This window comes from Copidosoma floridanum, unplaced genomic scaffold, assembly GCF_036245765.1.
Source record: "Copidosoma floridanum isolate Cflo_tuat_1 unplaced genomic scaffold, Cflo_Japanese_pri ptg000006l, whole genome shotgun sequence".
In the NCBI taxonomy this organism is placed as follows: domain Eukaryota; kingdom Metazoa; phylum Arthropoda; class Insecta; order Hymenoptera; family Encyrtidae; genus Copidosoma; species Copidosoma floridanum.
In genome coordinates this window covers 10,717,591-10,739,595 of record NW_028321883.1, presented here as the reverse complement: position 1 = coordinate 10,739,595, position 22,005 = coordinate 10,717,591, and the positions used below count along the sequence as shown (strand labels likewise).

General features: G+C 35.8%; 1 protein-coding gene across 1 annotated transcript in view; it reads left to right on the top strand.

Moving 5' to 3' along the window:
- Positions 1 to 22,005, top strand: part of LOC106644351 (roundabout homolog 2) — a 535,313-nt gene that overhangs the window by 436,503 nt on the left and 76,805 nt on the right. Inside the window, exons 4-6 of the mRNA XM_089598313.1 lie at positions 17,038 to 17,168; positions 17,243 to 17,509; positions 17,660 to 17,940. Of these exons, the coding sequence (XP_089454439.1) occupies positions 17,038 to 17,168; positions 17,243 to 17,509; positions 17,660 to 17,940 (679 nt within the window). The remainder of the gene's footprint in view (positions 1 to 17,037; positions 17,169 to 17,242; positions 17,510 to 17,659; positions 17,941 to 22,005) is intronic.

Below are 22,005 nucleotides of genomic sequence, written 5' to 3'. Positions count from 1 at the left end.
TTTTTGGAAGTAAAATGGAGGCAATACTAGTCCAAGCGATTGATAACATTGTTATTCTGAGCAATGGAACAATATATTAATGTGTTACAAAAAAAGATTTTTCTTGATCCTCCAGGACCATCTATAAAAAAAAGTTTTCCGCCTTCTAACCTCAAAATAGCACCTTCACCGCTTGATTTTGGATTCTGAGGCGGAAAAATAGTATACGAAACGGCTTCTTTACGAATCTCGTTACGGCCTCGCCTTTGGCTCGTACCGTAAACCTCTTGGTTCGTAAATCGAAGCCTTTGCAAACTCGTACGTAGTATACTATTTCATCATACTCCGACGGGAAGTTCGCATTCTCGTCTTAATTTCAGGCTGGGAAGTTATGCGTTTTTGACCAGGACAGGAATCTTTTTGTGGCGCACCAACGTATTGTGCATCATTCCCTACTTATTTTTTCATGTCAGTCGTCAACTACTCATGTGTATATAGCTATAGTCGACAATGTACTATAATCAGATGATGAAAACCAAAACACTCAGGTCATAACCTCAATACTTATGCAGTGAGAATATGCAGGTTGCAGAGTGCAACACTAATGATTTCAGCCAGTAAACGACCGTCATAGGAGCATAACATACTAATATAATTTCCGTAGTGCCAGTATAATAGGTTTGAACGGAAATTTTGTGTGTAATTGAATTATATGTGATTGAACAACTTCTACGAGCGTGGCTGCTGCATCCAGTATCGGAGTCGCTATACATTGTTATTTTCTATCTTGCTTGCTCTTTATTTCCTTAGAGTCCCTGGCTAGATCAACAATTCATGAGCGTTTACAATGAACGATGGAATGACTGCATGTTGATTTTATACAAAATTAGGAATCAAATAACTTTTTTGGGTCGTGAACTTCCCGGTGGGTATAAAGAAAAATTGTATACGCCACTCGACAGGAAAATAGCACATCGCCTCGGGTGGCAATATACACGTGAACGAGAATATACTACTTCCCTGCCTCGTGACATAATATACTATTATCTTTCCGTTCACAAAAAATTTATAAAATATTTGTCTGGTCATTATTCAACTGAATACATGCTGTAACCATCGGTTTTACTATAATGTTACTACATAAAAAATTGACATACTATTTTCTTTTTTTGGAAAAGCTCCCGAAAATTGAAAAAAGGTAGAGATCTCTCTGTCTATGCTTTTCCAAGCAAAATTTACACTCCAAGTTCAGCACTTACAACTACCATCAGGGCCTGCACTGATACACGGTGGGCAAAAACGGATTTTTTCGTTCCAAAACCATAGAACTTGCGAACGGAAATAGATGGACTGATAATTCTCTTTGAATATTGAAATTGACTTGATGCAAAGTATAAAAAAACTGTAGGGAAGTACAACATACATTGTTTCAACCCCAAAAAGTTCAATTCTCGGTTATTTTCTAGAAAAATTAAAAAACTGATTAAAAAAAAAAACCATTTAAAAAACATTTAAAAGTTAATACATTGATGCCATGATTTCCGGATATCAATTTGATATTCATTTTATTTCTTGTAACAATCATTGTAAATCTTCTCAACAAAAATGGGATATGAATTATTTTTTCAGATGCCAACATAAATTTTAATACGAACCGCTGTAGAATGAAAATTAATATTTTTTGACTGTTTTATGACCTAAAAGATTACTGAAACTTTTGTAAAAAAAAAAAAAAAAAAAAAAAAAGCCAATGTAAATACGCATATTTACCTCGTTATATAATCTCATTAGATGCAAAAATTAGATATCAGCTAATTCTTTAAATATTAAACTTAGGTCTTTATTACCAAGACAAATGAATTAAATGTTTACTTAATAGATACTACAAAACTAAGTTTCAAATACAAATAGTTATATGTTAAGTACAAATAAGTATATGGTAGCGTGTCTTACACATGCCGTACCTAAAAAAGTCGTTTGAAACTAGATGTTACTGAAAAAATATTTTTCGATCATAGTTTTCAAAAAAAATATTCATTGACAAGATATTATAACGTTAAATGGACCTAAAAAGAACCAATGAGGTTGATGGTGGTTTAGTAAACGTAAAGATTTGTGATGGCACTAAACAGGGCCAGTGGTGATACTTACAGTCAGAGGCTAATAATATTTCTTGCAGATGTGACTACTGTCACCCCTTAAAGTTGTTCTCTTTAACTTGCTGTTGTTGTAAAAGGTGCTTTAGCAGCCCTAGGTTGGTCTAAATAATGGCCATGACGCCCTTAAGAATTGGGGCTAGTTATGCTCCAACCAGACGTCTCCTGGTATTAAGCCGGAGACGTTGACATTTAGAACGCCTTTATTTGTGGCACTATGTCATCTCATCTTGGCGATTCAGGATGGAAATGAGCATAAGTCGCATGCCCATTGTAGATTTTCAGAGTGTCATCGGTGGCCAGGATAGCCATACTGCACGACTAAAAACTCTGTTCTTGATGCACTGCTGATGAACGACTATGGTATTCGGTAAATTGCCCGTGGATGTTAAAGCCAGACCCACTTGCTTCTATTGCAGGTAGCTTCTACTTTATTTGTGCGCTACCTAGCACTGAACTAAAGTGAAAAACTAGCGTATTTTTTCAAAACTTTGCGATTATTTAGACCAACCTGATGCATGGAGCGAATTAAGTAAACAGTTAATCCATCTATCTTGGTAATAATAACGTTAGTTTCATATTCAAAGAATTGGCTGACGTTTAATTTTTGCATCTAATAAGGTTACATTACGAGGTAAATATGCATATATTGCATATTTACATCAGCCATTTTCCTTTTATTTTTTTAAGCATAAGTTATAATAATCTTTGAGGTTATAAGACAATCAAAAAATATAAATTTCGATTCTACAGTAGTTTGTACTAAAATTTATGTTTGTATCTGAAAAAATAATTCCTATTCTATTTTTGTTTACATGATTCACTATGATTATTTTAACAAAATATCATATTCTCATTTTGTGCGTGTACTGAAGTTACGTTAAGTCAGTCTAAAAAATAAAATTAATATTTAATTGATATTCAGGTATCATGGCATCAATATATTTACTTTTACATATTTTTTAAATGTTACTTTTTTTAGTCTATTTTTTGATTTTTCTTGAAAATATTCAAGAATTAGACTTTTTTTGAGGTTAGAACAATGTATGCCATACTCTCTATCATTTTTTCTATATTTTGCATTGAGCTAACTACAGTATTCACAAAAAAATTATCAGCCTATTTATTTCTGTTCACGAGTTCTACGATTTGGGAACGAAAAAACCTGTTTTTGCCCACTGTGCGTCGCCTGCACCTCCAATAGCACGGTTTGAAGTAGCCACCAATGGGTTATTTTCACTCACTACTTCTCTTTATCTCTCTCTCTCTCTCTCTCTCTCTCTTTCTTTCTTGAGATGTGGGGACAGAATTGCCGCTCGGTTGGAAAGACTTTGATGAAAATAGTCGTTTTCTCGCGTTGATGACATCTATTAACGGCATCAACGCATATAGTAGAGATCGTTTTAATGCAATTGATAAGCACTTAAATTCTATAACCAACCGGGCATCCGAACAGGACAAGCGTATCAATGAGTTCGCGTCCTAGAATGCCGTACTGAGGACACAGATCGGCGAGCTTGTATCCCGGGGGGATGAGATAAGGGAGGAGGCAAATGCGCGCAGGGCCATGGAGAGGGCTAAACCCACGGTCGAGCTTAGGGTGATGGGTGTGCCTTGCGAGTCCGGCCGTTCTTTTGCTGACGTTATGAGCTCCATATTAATTTTAATCGTCTTACAGCATTTACAAAGCGATATACTAAGGATAAATATTATAAAATCTAAGGGCTCTAAGAGTTCGGTAGAGGCGGCGGGACAATTTGCGGCAGCTAAGTTTAAGTCCTTCGTGGTATCATTCAAATCGACCTCCACACGAAATTTTGTTTTGTCCAAGAAAAAGAATTTTGGTGAAGTTAAATACACTTCCTTATTTTCTGAACTAAATACCGACGTTGTCATCAAGCTATATGAAATGCTGTCACATCCCGTGCTTAAGCTTTATATGCGGTCCAAAGATGTTACTAGCAAACGGAAATATAAATATGTTTGGACGCATGGTGGAGAAATTTTTGTGCGTAAAATCGACGGATTTGATCTCATTGTTATTGCCACCGAATCTGATATAAACCTTAGAGCATATACATATGGAGAAAGCATGTAATGGAATAACGTGTAGGCAACTGAAGAGAGAGAAAGCAATAGGTTTGGGGTACCCCACTTTTTAACCCTTTTCTCCTTGTTCGCTCGCGATTGGCTATCCGTTGACTCTATCCGTTCACTCTGAGTAAGTGCCGTCTGCTCATAATATTTACATCAGTCGAGTCAAAATTTTAATTATTGTAAGTATCACAGTGAACAGCTAATATAAGCGTGATTTTGCAAAAGTTTTGGTTAAAAAAAAAACATGAAAACGTGTTGCGTGCCAACGTGTAGACTTCAAAGTTACGACTTAACAGCTAAAAATATAACTTTACACAGGTAAATACTTATGTACACTTTCTTCAGAAGTTTTAGTATCATACTTTATAGAAAAATAGAGTTGCATATGAAATATATGTTATTCTTTGTATAATATTTTAGTGCTGGCAACGATGAAAAGAGAAGAGAGCAGTGGGCAAATAGTCTAGCTGTTCATTGTCAAATAAAAATGACGAGCAACTCTTTCATTTGCAGTCGTCATTTGGAACCTAAACACTTTTATACTTGTGGGCTTCGCAAAAATGTTAGACTAACACATGATGCTGTGCCTACTGTATTTACTACAGATAACATGACGCAGTCAGTATACGTTTAATGAACGAATATATATTGCTAACTCAATTGCATTAAATGTGACAAATGCATCTTTTAGGCAAAAAGTACAAGATGATTCATTGAAGTCAGCTGGTGATGCATCTTGTTGAATGGGTGACAACGAAAAACTTGAGGAGCCAGGGCTACAACCAGGTGCTTTATTGGTGTAAGATGAATTGGAATATCTTATTTAAAGTATTGTATTTAATTTTGAAAGCGTATTTATTCTATTTTTTATAGTGATACCAATGATGTCTTAAAAGAATCTCTAGCTCCTTCACTTGTGATGCAATCACTTTGTGATAAGGCAACTTTACAAGTCCCTAGTTGTCCACCAGAGAGGCAAGTTCCTGATGTTCCCAGTGACAATATGTTATGTAGAGATGATTGTAGTAATAACAGGAATTTTGAAAATACTGCATGTCTATACAATCATTAATCGTCTTTCACGATTATTGTGTCATTTTTACATACATGTGTTCTAGCAAAACCATTAATGCCCAATCAAGATCTGGTAATGTCTCTATATTAAGTGTGAACATCTCAAGCTTAGATGTACCAACTCCTATGAAAGAAATTTTGTATAAGGCAAGGGAAGAAGTACAAAATCTTCGTCGTAAAAATAAAATATTACTAATGAGATTATATCGCTGGAAAAAAAGCATAACAAATGCTGACTTATTACTAAATCATTAGAAAAGAAATAGCAACATAGGGAAGAGTGTTCATAATATTCTGAAAGTAAGTAATCTGGATGAATTGTAACGAGTTTTGCAAGCAACTGTTCGGTTCAACCTTATTTTTTTAATGTATATACATATTTTACTACAGCGAAAAAGTCATTGTACTTCAATTCGCGGCATCGGTGTGATGTTACGTTTTCGTAAATTGTAATTATGTTCAACGATTTATACAGGATTTTTTTTTTTTTTATTACTACATGTGTATATTTTAATACAGTGTGAGTCATGACATTTTAATTCGCCATATCAATGAAATTTTTACGTTCTAGTCAATTGTGATCTTTTTCATTTTTTTATGTTTAACATGTACCTATTAACGTTACAATTTTTTTTTTTTTACTACGCTTTAAAGAAATCGTGTAAGGCAATTGAACATGCAATCACACAATTAAATGAATTTTACAATTCTTGTTATGTTAACTATTTGTTTTAGTATTATTAATTATATTAAGACTGCTCTTTAACTATACTACACGTTTTTTCCATGTATGTTTTGAATTTAATAAAAATCTCGATAGGTCACTGATATTAAAAAAAATGTATACATGTCATTTCCCATTACAGAAATCAATACCTCCAATGGGCTACCTGATATTTGCAAGACTCCTCAAACGAAACTCTAATGTCCAGTTTCCACCGACACTAAAAAAATTTGCAGCCACCTTACATTTTTATTCCCCCAAAGGGTATACATATGTGAGGGAAACTTTTCTGAAATGCTTGCCTCATCCACACCAAATAAGCAAGTGGTACACAAAAATTCATTGTCCTGCTGATATAAACTTAAATACGATTCAGGCTGTTAAAAATAAAGTTGACAGTATAAAACGAGAAAATCCAGACGTTCCTGTATTGGTGAATGTGGTCTTTGATGAGATGAAAATAATGAAAAAAGTGAAGTTATGTAGTGTGTTGACTACGGATACATCGATAAAGGTACTGGTGCACATAATCATCCTCATCCCGAAGCTGAAAACGTCTTGGTAGTTATGGTTGCCTGTGTCAATGGAAATTGGAAGATACTATTATCATACTACTTTGTTGATAGTCTCACTGGTGAGGAAAAGGCAGAGATAATAACGAGCAACCTGGAACAATTAGAAACAACAGGTGTCATTGTTACTTCCGTAACGTTTGATGGCTTGTCATCAAATTTCAAAATGTGCAAAGAGTTAGGTGCATCAATATCTGTACAAGATCCATCGAAAGCATTCTTTTCTCACCCTACGTCTGGAAACCCCATTTTTGTTATGCCAGATGGTTGTCATGACTTAAAATTAATTAGAAACTCGTTAGCAAACCATGACATGATTGATAAAGATGGCAACGTTATTTCTTGGAAATTTTTAGAACTATTAGTCGGTGAACAGGATAAGAACGGTCTTCATTTAGCGACAAAAATTAGACGACAACACATCAATTGGACGGATAATAAAATGAACGTTCACCTATCCGTACAAACTTTACGTGAAAGCGTCCATGTTGCACTTATGTATGCAAAATATGATCTTCGGTAACAACATTTTCAGAATGTTGATGGTACTGCACAATTTTGCTCAACTATTAACGAAGCATTTGATATACTCAATACCAGAAATCGATTTAATTCTAACAAGAAAAAAAATGCTTTAGATAAAAATAATTTTTATGATATTTCCAAAAGAGTCGAGTCAATTATTGAATACATAAGATTGTTGAAAAATTTGGACGGTAAATTTATTATTGAGACTGACAGGAAAACTGGGTTTGTCGGCTTAATTGAAGCGCTTTTTAATTGCCTGAAAGTGTATAAAACGTATTTTGAAAGCTGGAATGGGTACCTACTCACGTATAAATTACCGCAGGATTTTTTGGAAAACTTTTTCAGTGCAGTCCAAAGCAAAGGCGGACACAATAACAATCCTACTTCATATCAGTTTATGCATATTTTCAAAAAATTACTTGTCCATGCCGATACAAAAGAGCCCCCATCTGCCAATTGTAAGTCTTTAGACGATACGTGTTTATTACAAATTTCGAGTGATAATTCACAAAATTGAAGATATTCAACACATATTTCGGACTAGCAGCCCCCCGTCTCGGCTTCGCCCGAGACTTACTAAATGAAACACCGTAGTGTGTTGACATGTAATGTGAAACATTTTTAGTTAGAAAATTTTACATATACTCCTAACACTTCTCAGAAAAACAAAACTTACCATCAAAAATATTTATGTTTGGAACCCATAAAGTTTATTTGATCAAATAATAAGCTGTAAAAAATAAAAAAAAAATAACTATGCTGAAAACTTATACCGTGCGTTCCTTACACCATAAAATGGTTATTGGCCCTTAAGGGTCGTTAATTTGCACTTTTTCACGTTAAAGGGTTACCTCTTGCGACTTTTGGCATGGTAATAACTTTTGTGATCCCTAAAGGCTAGTTTTTGTCAACTTTGTTAAGTTCTAATATATTTGTTGGCAAGGTAGTTCGACGTCCAATAACCCTGAAAAGGACCGGTGAGCTTCTTAAGTAAACTCTTTTTTGACTGAAGTTTCCAGTAAACGCAATTGTCTCCACACCTCAGGGTGATCTTTTCTGGCCTGCTGTTGAAGCCCCAGACTGATTGGGAGAAAAATGACTAAGTCCGAAGCTTTGGGGCTAGTTGTAGTGCTCTTTCCCAACGTCTCCCGATATAACGTCGAAGACGTTGGTGTCTAAAGCACCTTTTTTATTTGCAGATTCAGTTGTTTTGGTGATCTTAGATGGGGAGATTGGTTAGTGATACTTGTCCAGTGGAGGCTGTCCCGTTGGCTCAAGTTTTTTTTCTTTTATGGCTGTTATAGGTTTGCCCAGCGCAGACCTTGGAGAGGATCAGTGATTCCTGGTTAAATGCTTAGAGTCGAGAGGGTAATATAGAGTCGTCGGTCACCGGGTTTTCCAGCCTTGCGAAGAACAACTTCGCAGGTGACGTCTGCCAGTGAATAGCTGACTTGGTTTAATAGTGCCCGTCTTTAGTTAATATAGTCTTTTAGTCGATGAATCGCTTCCGGAAATGGTAATAAAAATGTATTTGTTGGCAAGGTAGTTTACACTTAGGTGTCCCCTAAAAAGAACCGATGAAATTGATGGTTAAGTAGGGAACGTAAATACTTATAATGGCCCTAAAAAGCGCCAGTGGAGAAACTTCCAGGCTATTCTTTATTATTATTCCTGATGATGAAGAGCTGGCTACGGGTTGCTTGATTCTTACCCTGGGAGTCTCGATGTACGGAGACTGTGATAGAGGGAGGTACGCCGCTGACCAAAGGATATCTCGTCTCGGGTCGTTCCCCGGATAACCAACTGCTCATCTTTAGACGGGAACATGTGGGTGAGCGCGTTGGGGACGCGACGACTAAGAAGGTAGCCGTTGTGGCTGCCCGTGCCCCTCAGAGCTGTTTTCCCTTGCTTACACTTGTATTAGCCACAACTTCTCTAACTGCACCAGGTGGGATGGTGGGACTGCCACACAACTCTGAAGAGTTGGTGCAGATTGTGCTCTGGCTAGATATGTCTCCTGGTATTCTGGCAGAGACAGCATCGGTTGGAATTAATTTTTTTTTTTTCTATCGCACTCGTCGAGATTCAGGGTGAAGGGACACCTAGGTCCCTTTCCCTTTAGAGAAGAGTGTCGTCCGTAACCGGGATACCCAGTTGCAGGACTATTACCAGAATTCTCTGTACAGCTTGTTGAGCTGCCGAAGCTCGACTATACCTCTATCGATACGCTCTGGCCTATTATAACCACACTTATTTAATCATGTTGCAGGTAGCTTCGATTTTATGTCGACGCCACCTAGCGGATTTTACTGAACTAAAGTGAAAAGCTGGCGTATTTTTGCAAAACTTTGAGCTCATTAATTGCTATTGTTATTAAACTATTTAAGATAAAAACTATACTAAAACCATCTAGGAAGTATCATGAATCAGTGTGCAAAATTTCAGCAAAATCGGTTCAGTAGTTTTCGCGGTTAGCGATTACAACGGTTTTAGCGACTTTGCTTTATATATTAGTAAGATAATAATACTTTTGATGAATCTTTCAACGAGAAAAATAGTAGCTATGGAAAAAATGTCAATGAAAAATATAATAATGACGTAATTATATACATTTCCGGCTTTGTTTTACGATTTTTATTTAAAAAAACCAATTGTTATCAGTGTTCTATGCTTTTACCTTCAGACAATACTTTTTCAACATTATTAGAGCGAAAAGATCGGGGTAGACTCATTAAACCGTGCATAGATATAATAGAAATATGTAAAATAGTGGAGAAAAGTTGTAGACAGTATTACATTTCTACTAAAGAAATTTTCTCAACGCTTATGTCAAATATTTTAAAAGTTATCCCTAACACTTTGTTACAATTAAATCATACGAATGATCCTATGAAACATAGATCACATACACTGCAGAGAATCGTTTATAAATTTTTACAAATAAGAATTACTCATCATGAAACTGATTTTATTTAGAAATGAATAGAAATATACACGTGCATAATTTTTTTTCAAATGGTGCACTATAATATTTGCGAGTTTGTTAAAATATTTTCTTTGTATTATGTATAATAAATATAAAAAATGCAGCTCTCAAATCATAATTTTTCTTACATGTCACATAACCCCTTCGAAAATGTACACGTTAACTACATAATGATAAATTATAATTTTCTAGGTCCTTTTAATGCCATGAAACGTTTTTTTTCCACAATAACACTATTTGTAATCTGCGCATTCTGCCTTACCCATCTCTACTTCCTCAACTTTCCTGCGATTTTGCAGCTGTATGTCTATATTTACTGCAGCCAATCGGAATACGGTTTCAGACAGGTGATGGTTGAGGAGTGGGGTACCCCAAACCTATTACTTTCTCTCTCTTCAGTTGCCTACACGTTATCCCATTACGTGCTTCCTCCATCTAAGATCTAAACCTGCTGGACTGACTACTTGTAAGTTCCTCGTCAAAAATTTCAAATAATTATAGTAGCTTTTTACGTATAGCACACATTAACGCGAATTATATGAGAGCGCATATGGACGAGATCAAGTACATATTAACTAAATTAAATCTTGATGTTCAAGCAACTACCGAATCATGGCTCACTTCGGTACGTTATTCTTCGCTATACTTCGTTCAATCGTACAGGTTACTGCAAAATGACCGTGCTCTTAAGTCTGGTACCGGTAAAATAGAATATGTCCAGGGAGTTAAAACAAGTTTATGTTTCTTGAGTTATCCCCACAAACTTTACCGAGGTTCTTATTGGGGGTGGCATGTAGGCGTCCCAAGGGTGCGGTACTCACTAAACTTTTTGAAGCCTTCAGTAGGTTCTTCACGCGTTACTCAGACGGTATTATTACAGGAGATTTAAGTAATGTCGATATGCTGAATATGAATTACTACTCAAATCACTAAACATTGCATTTGGTAGAGTTCTCAGCTACACACCACCGGCGGGCAGACACTTGGATCGATCATTTTATAGTCGATTCACTAGATAAAATAGTCACATCTGGTCAATCTCCATCGCCATTTGTAGATGAACACGATTATATATATAGACTATAGTATTGAGATTTTGCGTGGAGCCCAATAGCCCAAGAGGTTGCGTGATTTCAAACACTATTTCGCGGAGAGGTTTGCAGCAGGACTTTCTGCAGCCATGAGTCAAATATCAAGCATATCGTCCTGCAGTGATATTAATACCGCTCTGGATGAGTTCCGGCAAATGGTGATGGGTGTTTTAGATGTCAAGGCTCTTTCCCCTGAGCGTAACTACCGTAGGTCCCCGGCCCCTTAGTTCACTGACGAACTGCGACGCCAATGTAGGATTCGCGATCGCATGTATCGAGATGCAAAGCGTCGACGGGATGGGGCCGTGCTGCGGGAATATAGATCTTTCTGTCGGACTATTAAGGCGGATATAAGACGCACTCGAGACGATTTTCTTCGGCAGACATTGTCACCATCCCCATTTCCGCAATCCTCATAGAATATTCTGAGACGCTTCAGCCTTGTGGCCGGTAAGTCTAGCTCGCAGGTCGATAGTTTCCCCTCTGATGTCCTGGGCAGGTTCTACTCCTCGGTCGCTTGCGCTCACCCTCCGTGCAGTATCGAGGATCTAAATGAGATCGTGGGTGGTGCCACCTGTAATAGTTTTTAGAACGAAGTTCTTTATGTCGCGTACTCGGGGGGCTGTAATTTGAAAACCGACAGATTTTTTGAAACGGAAGTGGTTTACCCGAAGTCTCCTCCTCTCAAGTTTCCCCCCTTACCCCGTCCCCCTCACCTCATATTCTCTACACACTTCCCCTCCCCCTACTATATATGAATATCTGCCAACCGTGCCGTGTTACTCTTCTGCACACTTTTGCCCACCATTCCCCCTCACACTCCCAAGAAGAACGAAGAGAAGAACGAAGCTCTATAAACGTTAGTACTGCATTCATGTAGTTCACTAAACAAAAACTTGAAAAACGAATAAAAAAAAAAATAATAAAAAAAAATAGTTTTGTTCTCACGATGGTTGAACTTCGTGAGTACTGTATTTATGCACGACGTTCTCACGAAGTTTAACCATCGTGAGTACTGAACTATTTTTTTTTTAATTTTTTATTCGTTTTTCAAGTTTTTGTTTAGTGAACCACATGAATGCAGTACTAACGTTTATAGAGCTTCGTTCTTCCTACGGGTCTGGCGACCCCCTTGTTACCTGAGAAATTGTGTTTTTATACTCATATCATGTTTAAAGAACTTCGTTCTTACCGTGGGTCCCATGACCCATTTATCCCCCCTGGTTTGTTGTTTTAATTCCCTTTATATTTTATTTATTTATTTAATTTTTTGTTTTCATTTCTTGTTTCATTTTATTTCATTTAATTTCCTTTTTTTCATTTTTTTTTTTTTTTTTCATATTTCATTCCTTTTTTTTCATATTTAATTTCATTACTCATTTTTTGTTTCACCCGGTCACGGGGGTAAAGGTACATCGGGCAACGCAGCACTGTGCCTGTAAAGCGAGAAGCATGAGCAATGGTCGTCTTTCGTCGCAGTACTTTAAAGATGTATTCGCGATTATCGCTCCCTTTCTTGTCCATACATTTAACACATTATTGGCCAATCATACGTATCCCGATATGTGGAAGCACTCTAGCATAGTACCACTATCAAAGGTTAAAAGCCCTTCGTGCCCCTCACATTCGCGGACAATAGCAAACTTGCCGCACTTCTAGCGGGTCTTTGATTACCTTGTAGCGGATCAATTGTATAATTATCTAGAAAGCGCCGGACTCTTGTTGCCCTTTTAATCCGGCTTTCAGCGCGGCTTTAGCACCCAGACTGCTCTCTTGCGGGTGACCGATGACATTCGCTAGGGTATCGATAGGGGTATGATTACATTATCAGTCCATTTTCTAGTTCTAATCATCTCTAGTTGTTTTCCCTTTATATTCACTTCACATGTAAGTACTTAGAACCAGGAAATTTCTTATATTACACATAAGTATTATTTACGTATTAATCAATTTTCACAAGGCCTTTAACTCTTTGGACCATTGGAGACTACTACTATCGCTCAAGCAAATGAATTTTTCGGGTGATGCAATTTTTTTTCTGCATTCTTTTTTGACCAATCGCTCCTTTTCGGTGGTGCATAAAAAAGACGGCTTGTATGGGCGTTATCATACCACTTTCGTTATTCCCCAGGGATCTTGGTCCGGTCCTGTACTCTTCCTCGCTTTTATAAATTCGATTGTGCTATGGTACAGTGAGGCCATGCTCTTTGCTGATGACTTCCAGATGTATATAAAAAGCCTGCCCGGAGACATTGTGAATACAGTTGCGAAGTTGAACGACGATATTAGTGCCACTGACACCTGGATACTCGATTGCGGATTGCCGTTTAACTTCTCCAAGATTAAAGTGCAGTTGCAAGCGTCAGCTCAGTTGCTTAAGACGATGAATCGCTCATGTGTGCCGCCGATCATAGTTCACGGTGATGTGGTGCCCTTCGTCTCATAAGTCAAAAATCTAGACGTCGTCTTCGATGATGATCTTTCCTGAAACGCCTATGTCTCTCGTGTTTCTTCTATCGTCCACGGAATCTTGCATAGACTCTGGTATGGGGCGGGTTCGTTGTCTTGGTCGATCAGGAAGCAGCTAGTGGACTTGCTTGTGCTGCCCCACTTTGACTTTGCAGCACTGGTGTATCTGGACTTCTTGAAATATCTCCAAGTCAAGTTACATCGACTGTTCAATACCGTCGTGAGGTTTATTTTTGGGGTTGGTTGCGATGCCGAGATGAGGCCTTTTTACAGGCGACTAGGTTGGCTCACCGTTAGTGCTCGTCGAAGGTATTTTTTTTGAATGTATGACTTGTCAGCTGCTTGCCTCGGGGTGACCTAGTTATTTGGCAGAGCTTTTTCTGCAGACCGATGGCCTGAGGAGATCCGCTAGGCACGAATCCGCCGGTTTTTTGATCCCTTTCTTGCGCACAGTTACGTACGAGCGCTCTTTTGTCCTGAGTGCGTTAAGACTATAAGAAGAGATTCCCGCAGGGGTGAGATCAGTGAGCACTATCCAATCTTTTAAAAGAGCGCTTTTTAATTACTTGTTGGAAGCTAAATAACGCCACTGTATTATTGTGCCTTGTATTGAGCCCCGCGGTTTGGGTAGTCGTACTGTGTTCTCACCTAGGTGTTTTCTACATCTACTTTACATTACCTATTTTCCATATTTTTAAATGAAACTCTGCTTTCTACGATTATTGTTATTATTTATATTGTAATTATTAATATTATGTTACGCACTCTGCTAAAATTATCAAAATTATACTTTGCGTTTTGTAGTTTAGTAGTATTTTAACTCACTAATTCTGTTAGTAAATTGCGAACTAAATTATTTGTACAGTTACCACGTGCCGTTTACCGAATGTTTTTTGAATGTACTTATATATTATTATGTATCAAATTGTAATTACTATGTATTTTTAGTTGCCATACGGTTTATCAAACCTTGGCATTATTAAATTCGTTTTATCATCATCATCATCTCTCTCTCTCTCTCTCTCTCTCTCTCTCTCTATCACATCAATTTTTTGAATAAGGACAGCGAAGAATCGTAGGCTACCCTAAAACTGAAGTCTTCTGCTGTAGCTACACGCAGAACTCAGCTCTCCAATTTGGGTTTCCTTGCTTGGAAGGTTAAGAGGCCTCTCTTTTTAATCAAATCTCTGTTTATAGTCTATTCGTTGCATATATTGCAGCACTTCATGCAAATGCGTTATTCAATTTGAGCATTGCTTACTGTTATCAGTAAGTATCAATTAATCTTCGTAAACAATCAAAGCTCATTGTGGTAACTATGTCACAATTAGGCTGGATTACTCCATCACCTTTCTGGATTGACTAGATCTGTTAAGACGAGATAACAGTGATCAACTCCCTTAATCATTTCTAGTTGTTTTCCCTTTATATTCACTTCACATGTAAGTACTTAGAACCAGAAAATTTCTTATACTACACATAAGTATTATTTACGTATTAATCAATTTTCTCGATATCATTTTACTGTAGATGTATTTTTTCTAGTGTAAGCACATTAAATAAATCACAGTATTCATCTTCTAATTCTAGAGCTTGACTAACATGTGATAGTGGATGCTTTTCATTATCATCAGTAAAATCTTGTGAGAAAAATTTCCTATCTTTATTCTAAATTTTATCGCCTTGAATATTTTCAGAAATTGAAATCCATAAGAAAAAATTTCCTAATTAGCTATTGCAATTTCTTTTAATTTTTTGTATTCACATTTTGTTACGCTAAACACTTTTAAATTGTTAAATGTGGTTGCACCCTTTCTTTTGTTTTGTATGAATTAAAAAAATAATCGTTCATGATCTTTTAGATGATCTTTTGTACATGATACATAGTATTTACAACAAAACTATTCGATGGATTCATACAAATATTATTAATGTTGACATATTAACAGACTAATTATTTTTATAGGCGTCAAATAATATAATGTAAATAAGTTCTATGAGTTGGAACAAGTCATTTAGCTTACTTAGAATGCAAAACTTGGAGGAAGGCTTGCTATGCATCTGATGTGTGATGGTAAGGTAGTTGTATCGAGAATCAACGTATCTTTTGTTAAGAACAAAACTTGAAAGAAGAGTAGTATATTTCATTAAAGCAGTTAGAGAATCATTGAAATACCCAATCATTATATTAAATCTTATACTCTGTATGATTCTGTCATAAATTTAAATAAATTTAGTAACATATGTCACAATTTATTTTTATTAATTAAACATTTTATCTTAAACTATATTTTCTATTTCTAACAAATTTTTTAATTTATTTCTAATATAAATTAAAGATTTCTACATCTAGATGAAGCAACATATAATTTTCCATGAGAAAAAAAAGATTTTTTCAAATTTAAACCTAATATATCAAATCTTTGAATTTGTGACTTAAAGACAGTCAAAGAAAAAGCTAACTATAAAAAAATATTGTTTTCTGTATAGTATAAAATATAAAAATGATGAAAATCGTGTATTTAACATCATTCTGAAAATAAAAACTTAATTTACAATTTTCTTATCAATTATTATTTCATCTTTATTATTATACTAAAATAAGTTTGTTATTTTAAGTTTTTGTGGTATAACATAATCCTTCTGAAATACATAAGTTTTTAATTAATATAGCAACGAAATTAACTTCCAAATTTATTCTATGATAAGTCTTGCTTACTCAGGTTACTAATGTTAAAACTTTATTGTTTAAAAAAAGTGTGAACTTCTAATGAGATGTTAATATAACATTATTTATTGAAAATGTCGAAAGAAACATGGTTTTTTATCAATTTTTTTTTAATTGGAATAATTTTATTCTATTTTTGCCAAATTTTTACACAACTGATGAAAAATCTTTGTTAATCGATCATTTATTGGTTTCTGTTATATCTGTATGCATACATCCAAATAATTCAAAAAATGTAAAATATTTAATAATGTTTAACATAGCAAGTAGTTATGGGCTCAGTTATAATTATGCACAATGTATTTGCTTTATATACTCGAGAACATAACTGAGGGTCTTCGCGAAGTATTGAATTTCTACTGCTTCGCCATTGGGGATCTTAGGTGGAAAAATTAAAAAGTTTATTACAACTAGAAGATATTTACAATGACTTAAGACTTACATATATGCTAACATTTGGAATTTTAAGTTCGTACGAATCAAGTATGTAATCAATACTGTAGTCTAGTAAACTTTGCGTACTATTCTTTTATTTACTACTTTTATGCGTTCAATCAAAAAATTTTGTTGAACATTCAACTACAAAATTCATTACTTATCATAGCAATTACTTAATGCTGATGTTAATTACAGAATGTCGCTAGTTGATGGTGGTAATTTGATGATAAGCGATGTCAAGCAATCTGACCAAGGCAAATATCAGTGCGTCGCCACGAATATCGTAGGAATCCGAGAGTCAGCTATTGCAATTCTTACAGTAAATGGTAATAAACAGTCTGAAAAAGTTTGAAATAACTGGATGATAAAATGAAAATATAAAATAACAACTTATTTTTAGTGAAACCATATTTTTTGAAAGCGCCATCAAATCAAACGATCCTAATGGATCAGACAGCTGAATTTGCCTGCCGAGTTGGAGGTGATCCACCTCCTGATATACTGTGGCGTAGGCATGATGGTAAAATGCCAATTGGCCGTGGCCATATACTTGATGACAAGAGCCTCAAAATAGAGCGGGTTACAACTTCAGACCAGGGAACTTACATTTGTGAGGCGGAGAATGGCGTTGGAACAATTTCTGCTAGCGCTACGCTCACCGTTTACTGTAAGTCATATGCTTTTGATTATTCAATAGCCAAGCACTCATTAAAGAAACGTGCATTTTTGTCCTCTGTCCATTTAATCATACTTTCATTTGTCATTCACTCATACCCTTTGTTTATTTACGAGGTTCTTTTCTCTATTTTATCGGCAGCGCGGCCTGTCTTTACCAACTTCCCTAAAGACGAATCAGTAAGCCCTAACTCAGAAGTAACGTTTGCCTGCTCAGCGCGGGGTATGCCACAGCCCTCAATATTTTGGACACGTGAAGGCTCGCAAGAGTTAATGTTTCCTGGCCATGTGTACCAGGATCGCTATACTGTTGCTGATAATGGTAGTTTACACATCAAGCTGGTTACACGTAAAGATGAAGGTCATTACGTTTGCAGCGCCATTAGTCAAGTTGGTGCTACCACAGCCACAGTCTTCCTTTCGGTAACGTTATGTTTCACAATATGTATGATTATGTACTAGTCACATTATTGCGGTTATTATTGTTGTTATTACTAAGTTAAGTTTTAAGTGCAAAAAAAGGTCTGTCTACATCACTTAAACACTTTATAGGCTTAGAAAATTCTTTTTTGAATAAAAACAAAACACGCAGTACTACAGCTTTGTAGATCTACATAAATCTATAAAAATGATCAAGCCTTAATAATGTGGAAAATGTATAAAAATAAAATAGTCATAATTATTAAATTTATGCAGTAACGAATTCTGATTGTCATAAAATTTTTGCATTAACGCTCATTTTACTTTCGACTTTCAGCTTTGCTTTTCCACGATACCTTACTACACACTTATTTATTACTACATTGTAAGGTTTAACTCCTCTCCAGCAACAGATGGAATAATTTAATTATTGTCTCTATTTTTTATTCCAACATAATTTTGGATCAAACCTCCTCTTGCAGCAACTAATACTGTTATAGGAGTCGAAGGTATCTGCATAAATATTATCGACAAAAAAAGAGCTTTCTTATATTCATTATTCTCTGAAAAATATATGAAGCCTAATTTTGATGAGATGAATTTTTATTCGGAATTAAAGTACGACAAATCAGATCATGCGTCGTTCATTTAATATCTATTTTCTCGTTTTTCTTCTTTAATTCTTAATTAATCTCATCAAATCTTGTCTTACATAACTCTTAGGAATGTCACAAACATGCGCAAACTCTTTTTGTTTTTATTAAATAGTTAGTTATTAATTGAATAATGTTATGAAGCTATAAAATAAAATCTACTTCATCGATAAGGTAGTAAACTTTATTTATCTCCGGGCTGCCCTCACAAGTATTTAATATATCTCCGAGATTCTCTGCTTTACTGACTACTCAGCTTCATTGATTTATCATCAGTAAATTTCCTAATAGCTTATTTTACGTGAAATAACTAGAAAACCTTCTAAGTTAGTATAATAAGAAATTTTTAACCCAAATCGTATTGTATTTCATTGCAAAATAAAAGAGAAAATTTCTCTCCAAATTATAAAAGAGTACTAAGGAGATTATCAAAACAAATGAGACTTTTCTTAAAAAGTAATCCGTTGAATGTTGTTAAATTTGTAAGGGATCTGTCGTCGTATATGTTTTTTGGAGGTCAAGGACTAGAGCGTTCCTATAATGTAGCATAGAAATTGTACGTTACGTCACTAGGGTATAAAGTACCAACATTAGCGCCTGAAGTGCAATTTTTCAGCTATTCTTTGCTGTTAGGTAGCGTATACACGCTGCGAAAATTTATGCGACGGTACTCTGGCGTCGGTACATCAAAGCAAATCTCTTACCAACGATTATTTTCCGCTCTGCAACAAATTTTCCGATACCTGTGGAGTCATGTCTGTTACAAAATTTTTCACTCACATAACCTATAAATACTGAACTTGTTGGATGTTAATATTTAATGGTTTATAACTATCACACGACCAGTACGACTTGACTCTATTCAACAAAATTTCTCAGATTGTATGCATCGAAGAGTCTACGAAAATATGTGAGTGCATTAATCTCTTGTACATTTTGATTTGTTTTACCGAAGCGGAAATGATATTTTCTAAAAACTCTCATAAACTTTTATAAAAAGACTGATTTGAGACTCCATAAAAAGTTTGTAAAAGTTTTTAACTTATATAAACTTTTAATTGCTTTTTTCATGTTCGTCAAAAGTAGCTATGTGAGACTTCAAAACTTTTATAAACTTTTACTAACTTTTATAAGTTTTTAAAATCTTTTATTTACTTTAACAAGCTTTTATACGCATTTATAAACTTGTTTAAAGTTTTTTAATGTTTGTCAAAAGTTTCTATGACATTACGTTAAAACTTTTATAAGCTTTTACTAACTTTTATGAACTTTTATAACCTTTCATTAACTTCTTATAGCGTTTTGTATGTTGTAAAAAGGCAGATTTCATAAACTTGATATATCTCACTAATATATAAAGCAAAGTCGCTAAAACCGTTGTAATCGCTAACCGCGAAAACTACTAAACCGATTTTGCTGAAATTATGCACACTGATTCATGATACTTTCTAGATGGTTTTAATATAGTTTTTATCTTAAAAAATTTATTAACAATAGCAATAAATAAGCTCAAAGTTTTGCAAAAATACGCCAGCTTTTCACTTTAGTTTAGTAAAATCCGCTAGGTGACGTCGACATAAAATCGAGGCTACCTGCAACAGAATTACATAAGTGTGGTTATAGTACGCCGGAGCGTCTCGATGACTAATGCAGTCGTGCTTCGGCAGTTCAACGAGCTGCATAGAAAATGTAGATGATAGTCTTGCAGCTGGATATCCTGGTTATGGACGACACTCTTTTCTAAGGGGAAAGGGACCTAGGTTTCCATTCACCCTGAATCTCGACAAGTGCAATAAAAAAAAAGTCATTCTAACTGATGACGTCTCTGGCATAATACCAGAGATATATCTAGCCAGAGGACAATCTGCACCAACTCTGCAGAGTTGTGTGGCAGTCCCGCCATCCCACCTGGTGCAGTCAGAGAATTTTTGGCTACAAACGTAAGCCAGGAAAGACAGCCCTGAGGGGCACGGGCAGCCACAACGGCTTCCTTATCAGTGGTCGTGTCCCCGATATATCCACACTTTCCCAACTAACGATAAGCGATTGGTTATCCAGGGAACCACCCGAAGGCAATGTATTCTTTGGTCAGCGGTGTACCTCCCTCCATCACAGTCTTCGTACATAGAGACTCCCAGGGTAAAAATCAATCTACCCGTAGCCAGCTCTTCATCTTTAGGAATAATAATGAAGAATAGCTGGAAGTCTCACCACTGGCGCTTTTTAGGGCCATTATAAGTATTTACGTTCCCTATTTAACCATCAATCACATCAGTTCTTTTTAGGGGCCACCTAAGTATAAACTACCTTGCCAACAAATACATTTTTACTACCATTTCCGGAAGCAATTCGTTGACTAAAAGACTATAAGACTAAATATATACTAAATATAAAAATAATAACTAAAGACAGGCACTATTAAACCAAGTCAGCCATTCACTGGCAGACGTCACCTGCGGAGTTGTTCTTCGCAAGACTGGAAAACCCGGTGATCGACGACCCTAGATGTATTACCCTCTCGACTCTAAGCATTCAACCAGGAATCACTGATCCTCCCCAAGATCTGCGCTGGGCAAACCTATAACAGCTATGAAGGAAAAAAAAAATTTGAGCCAACGGGATGTATAGCCTCCACTGGACAAGTATCACTAACCAATCACCCCATCTAAGATCACCAAAACAACTGTATCTGCAAATAAAAAAGGTGCTTTAGACGCTAACGTCTTCGACGTTATACCGGGAGACGTTGGGAAAGAGCACTACAACTAGCTCCAAAGCTTCGGACTTAGTAATTTTTCTCCCAATCAGTCTGGGGCTTCAACAGCAGGCCAGAAAAGATCACCCTGAGGTGTGGAGACAATTGCGTTTACTGGAAACTTCAGTCAAAAAAGAGTTTACTTAAGAAGCTCACCGGTCTTTTTTAGGGCGATTGAACGTCGAACTACCTTGCCAACAAATATATTAGAACTTAACAAAGTTGACAGAAAACAGCCTTTAGGGGTCACAAAAATTTTAAGCACGCCAAAAGTCGCAAGAGGGTGAATTGGAAGAAAAACTTTAAATGTATCTAATAAATACAATTCTACTTAGGCGTCAAGAAACTGACGCTGAAAATTTATCGCGATTGGAGCAGCAGCGTCAAAATCGACAAATAAAGAATCGATTACGTAAGAGATCAGCTTTTCATTGTACCCTTACAGCAATCTCTGAAATCTTTAAAGATCCTACTTCAGATTTTTAAATAAGTAGAAAATGTATTTGTGTCTTTGTGGCAATAAAAATGTAGGGTTTAAGGTCCAGGACTTTGTTGCTCTGGTAATAAAGTTGTGAGATAAAAGAAAAAAAAATTTATTTTAATATAAATTTTTTGGGCGTTTAAAATCTTAACAGCTTTAAAAAATAGCCCTTTTCATTA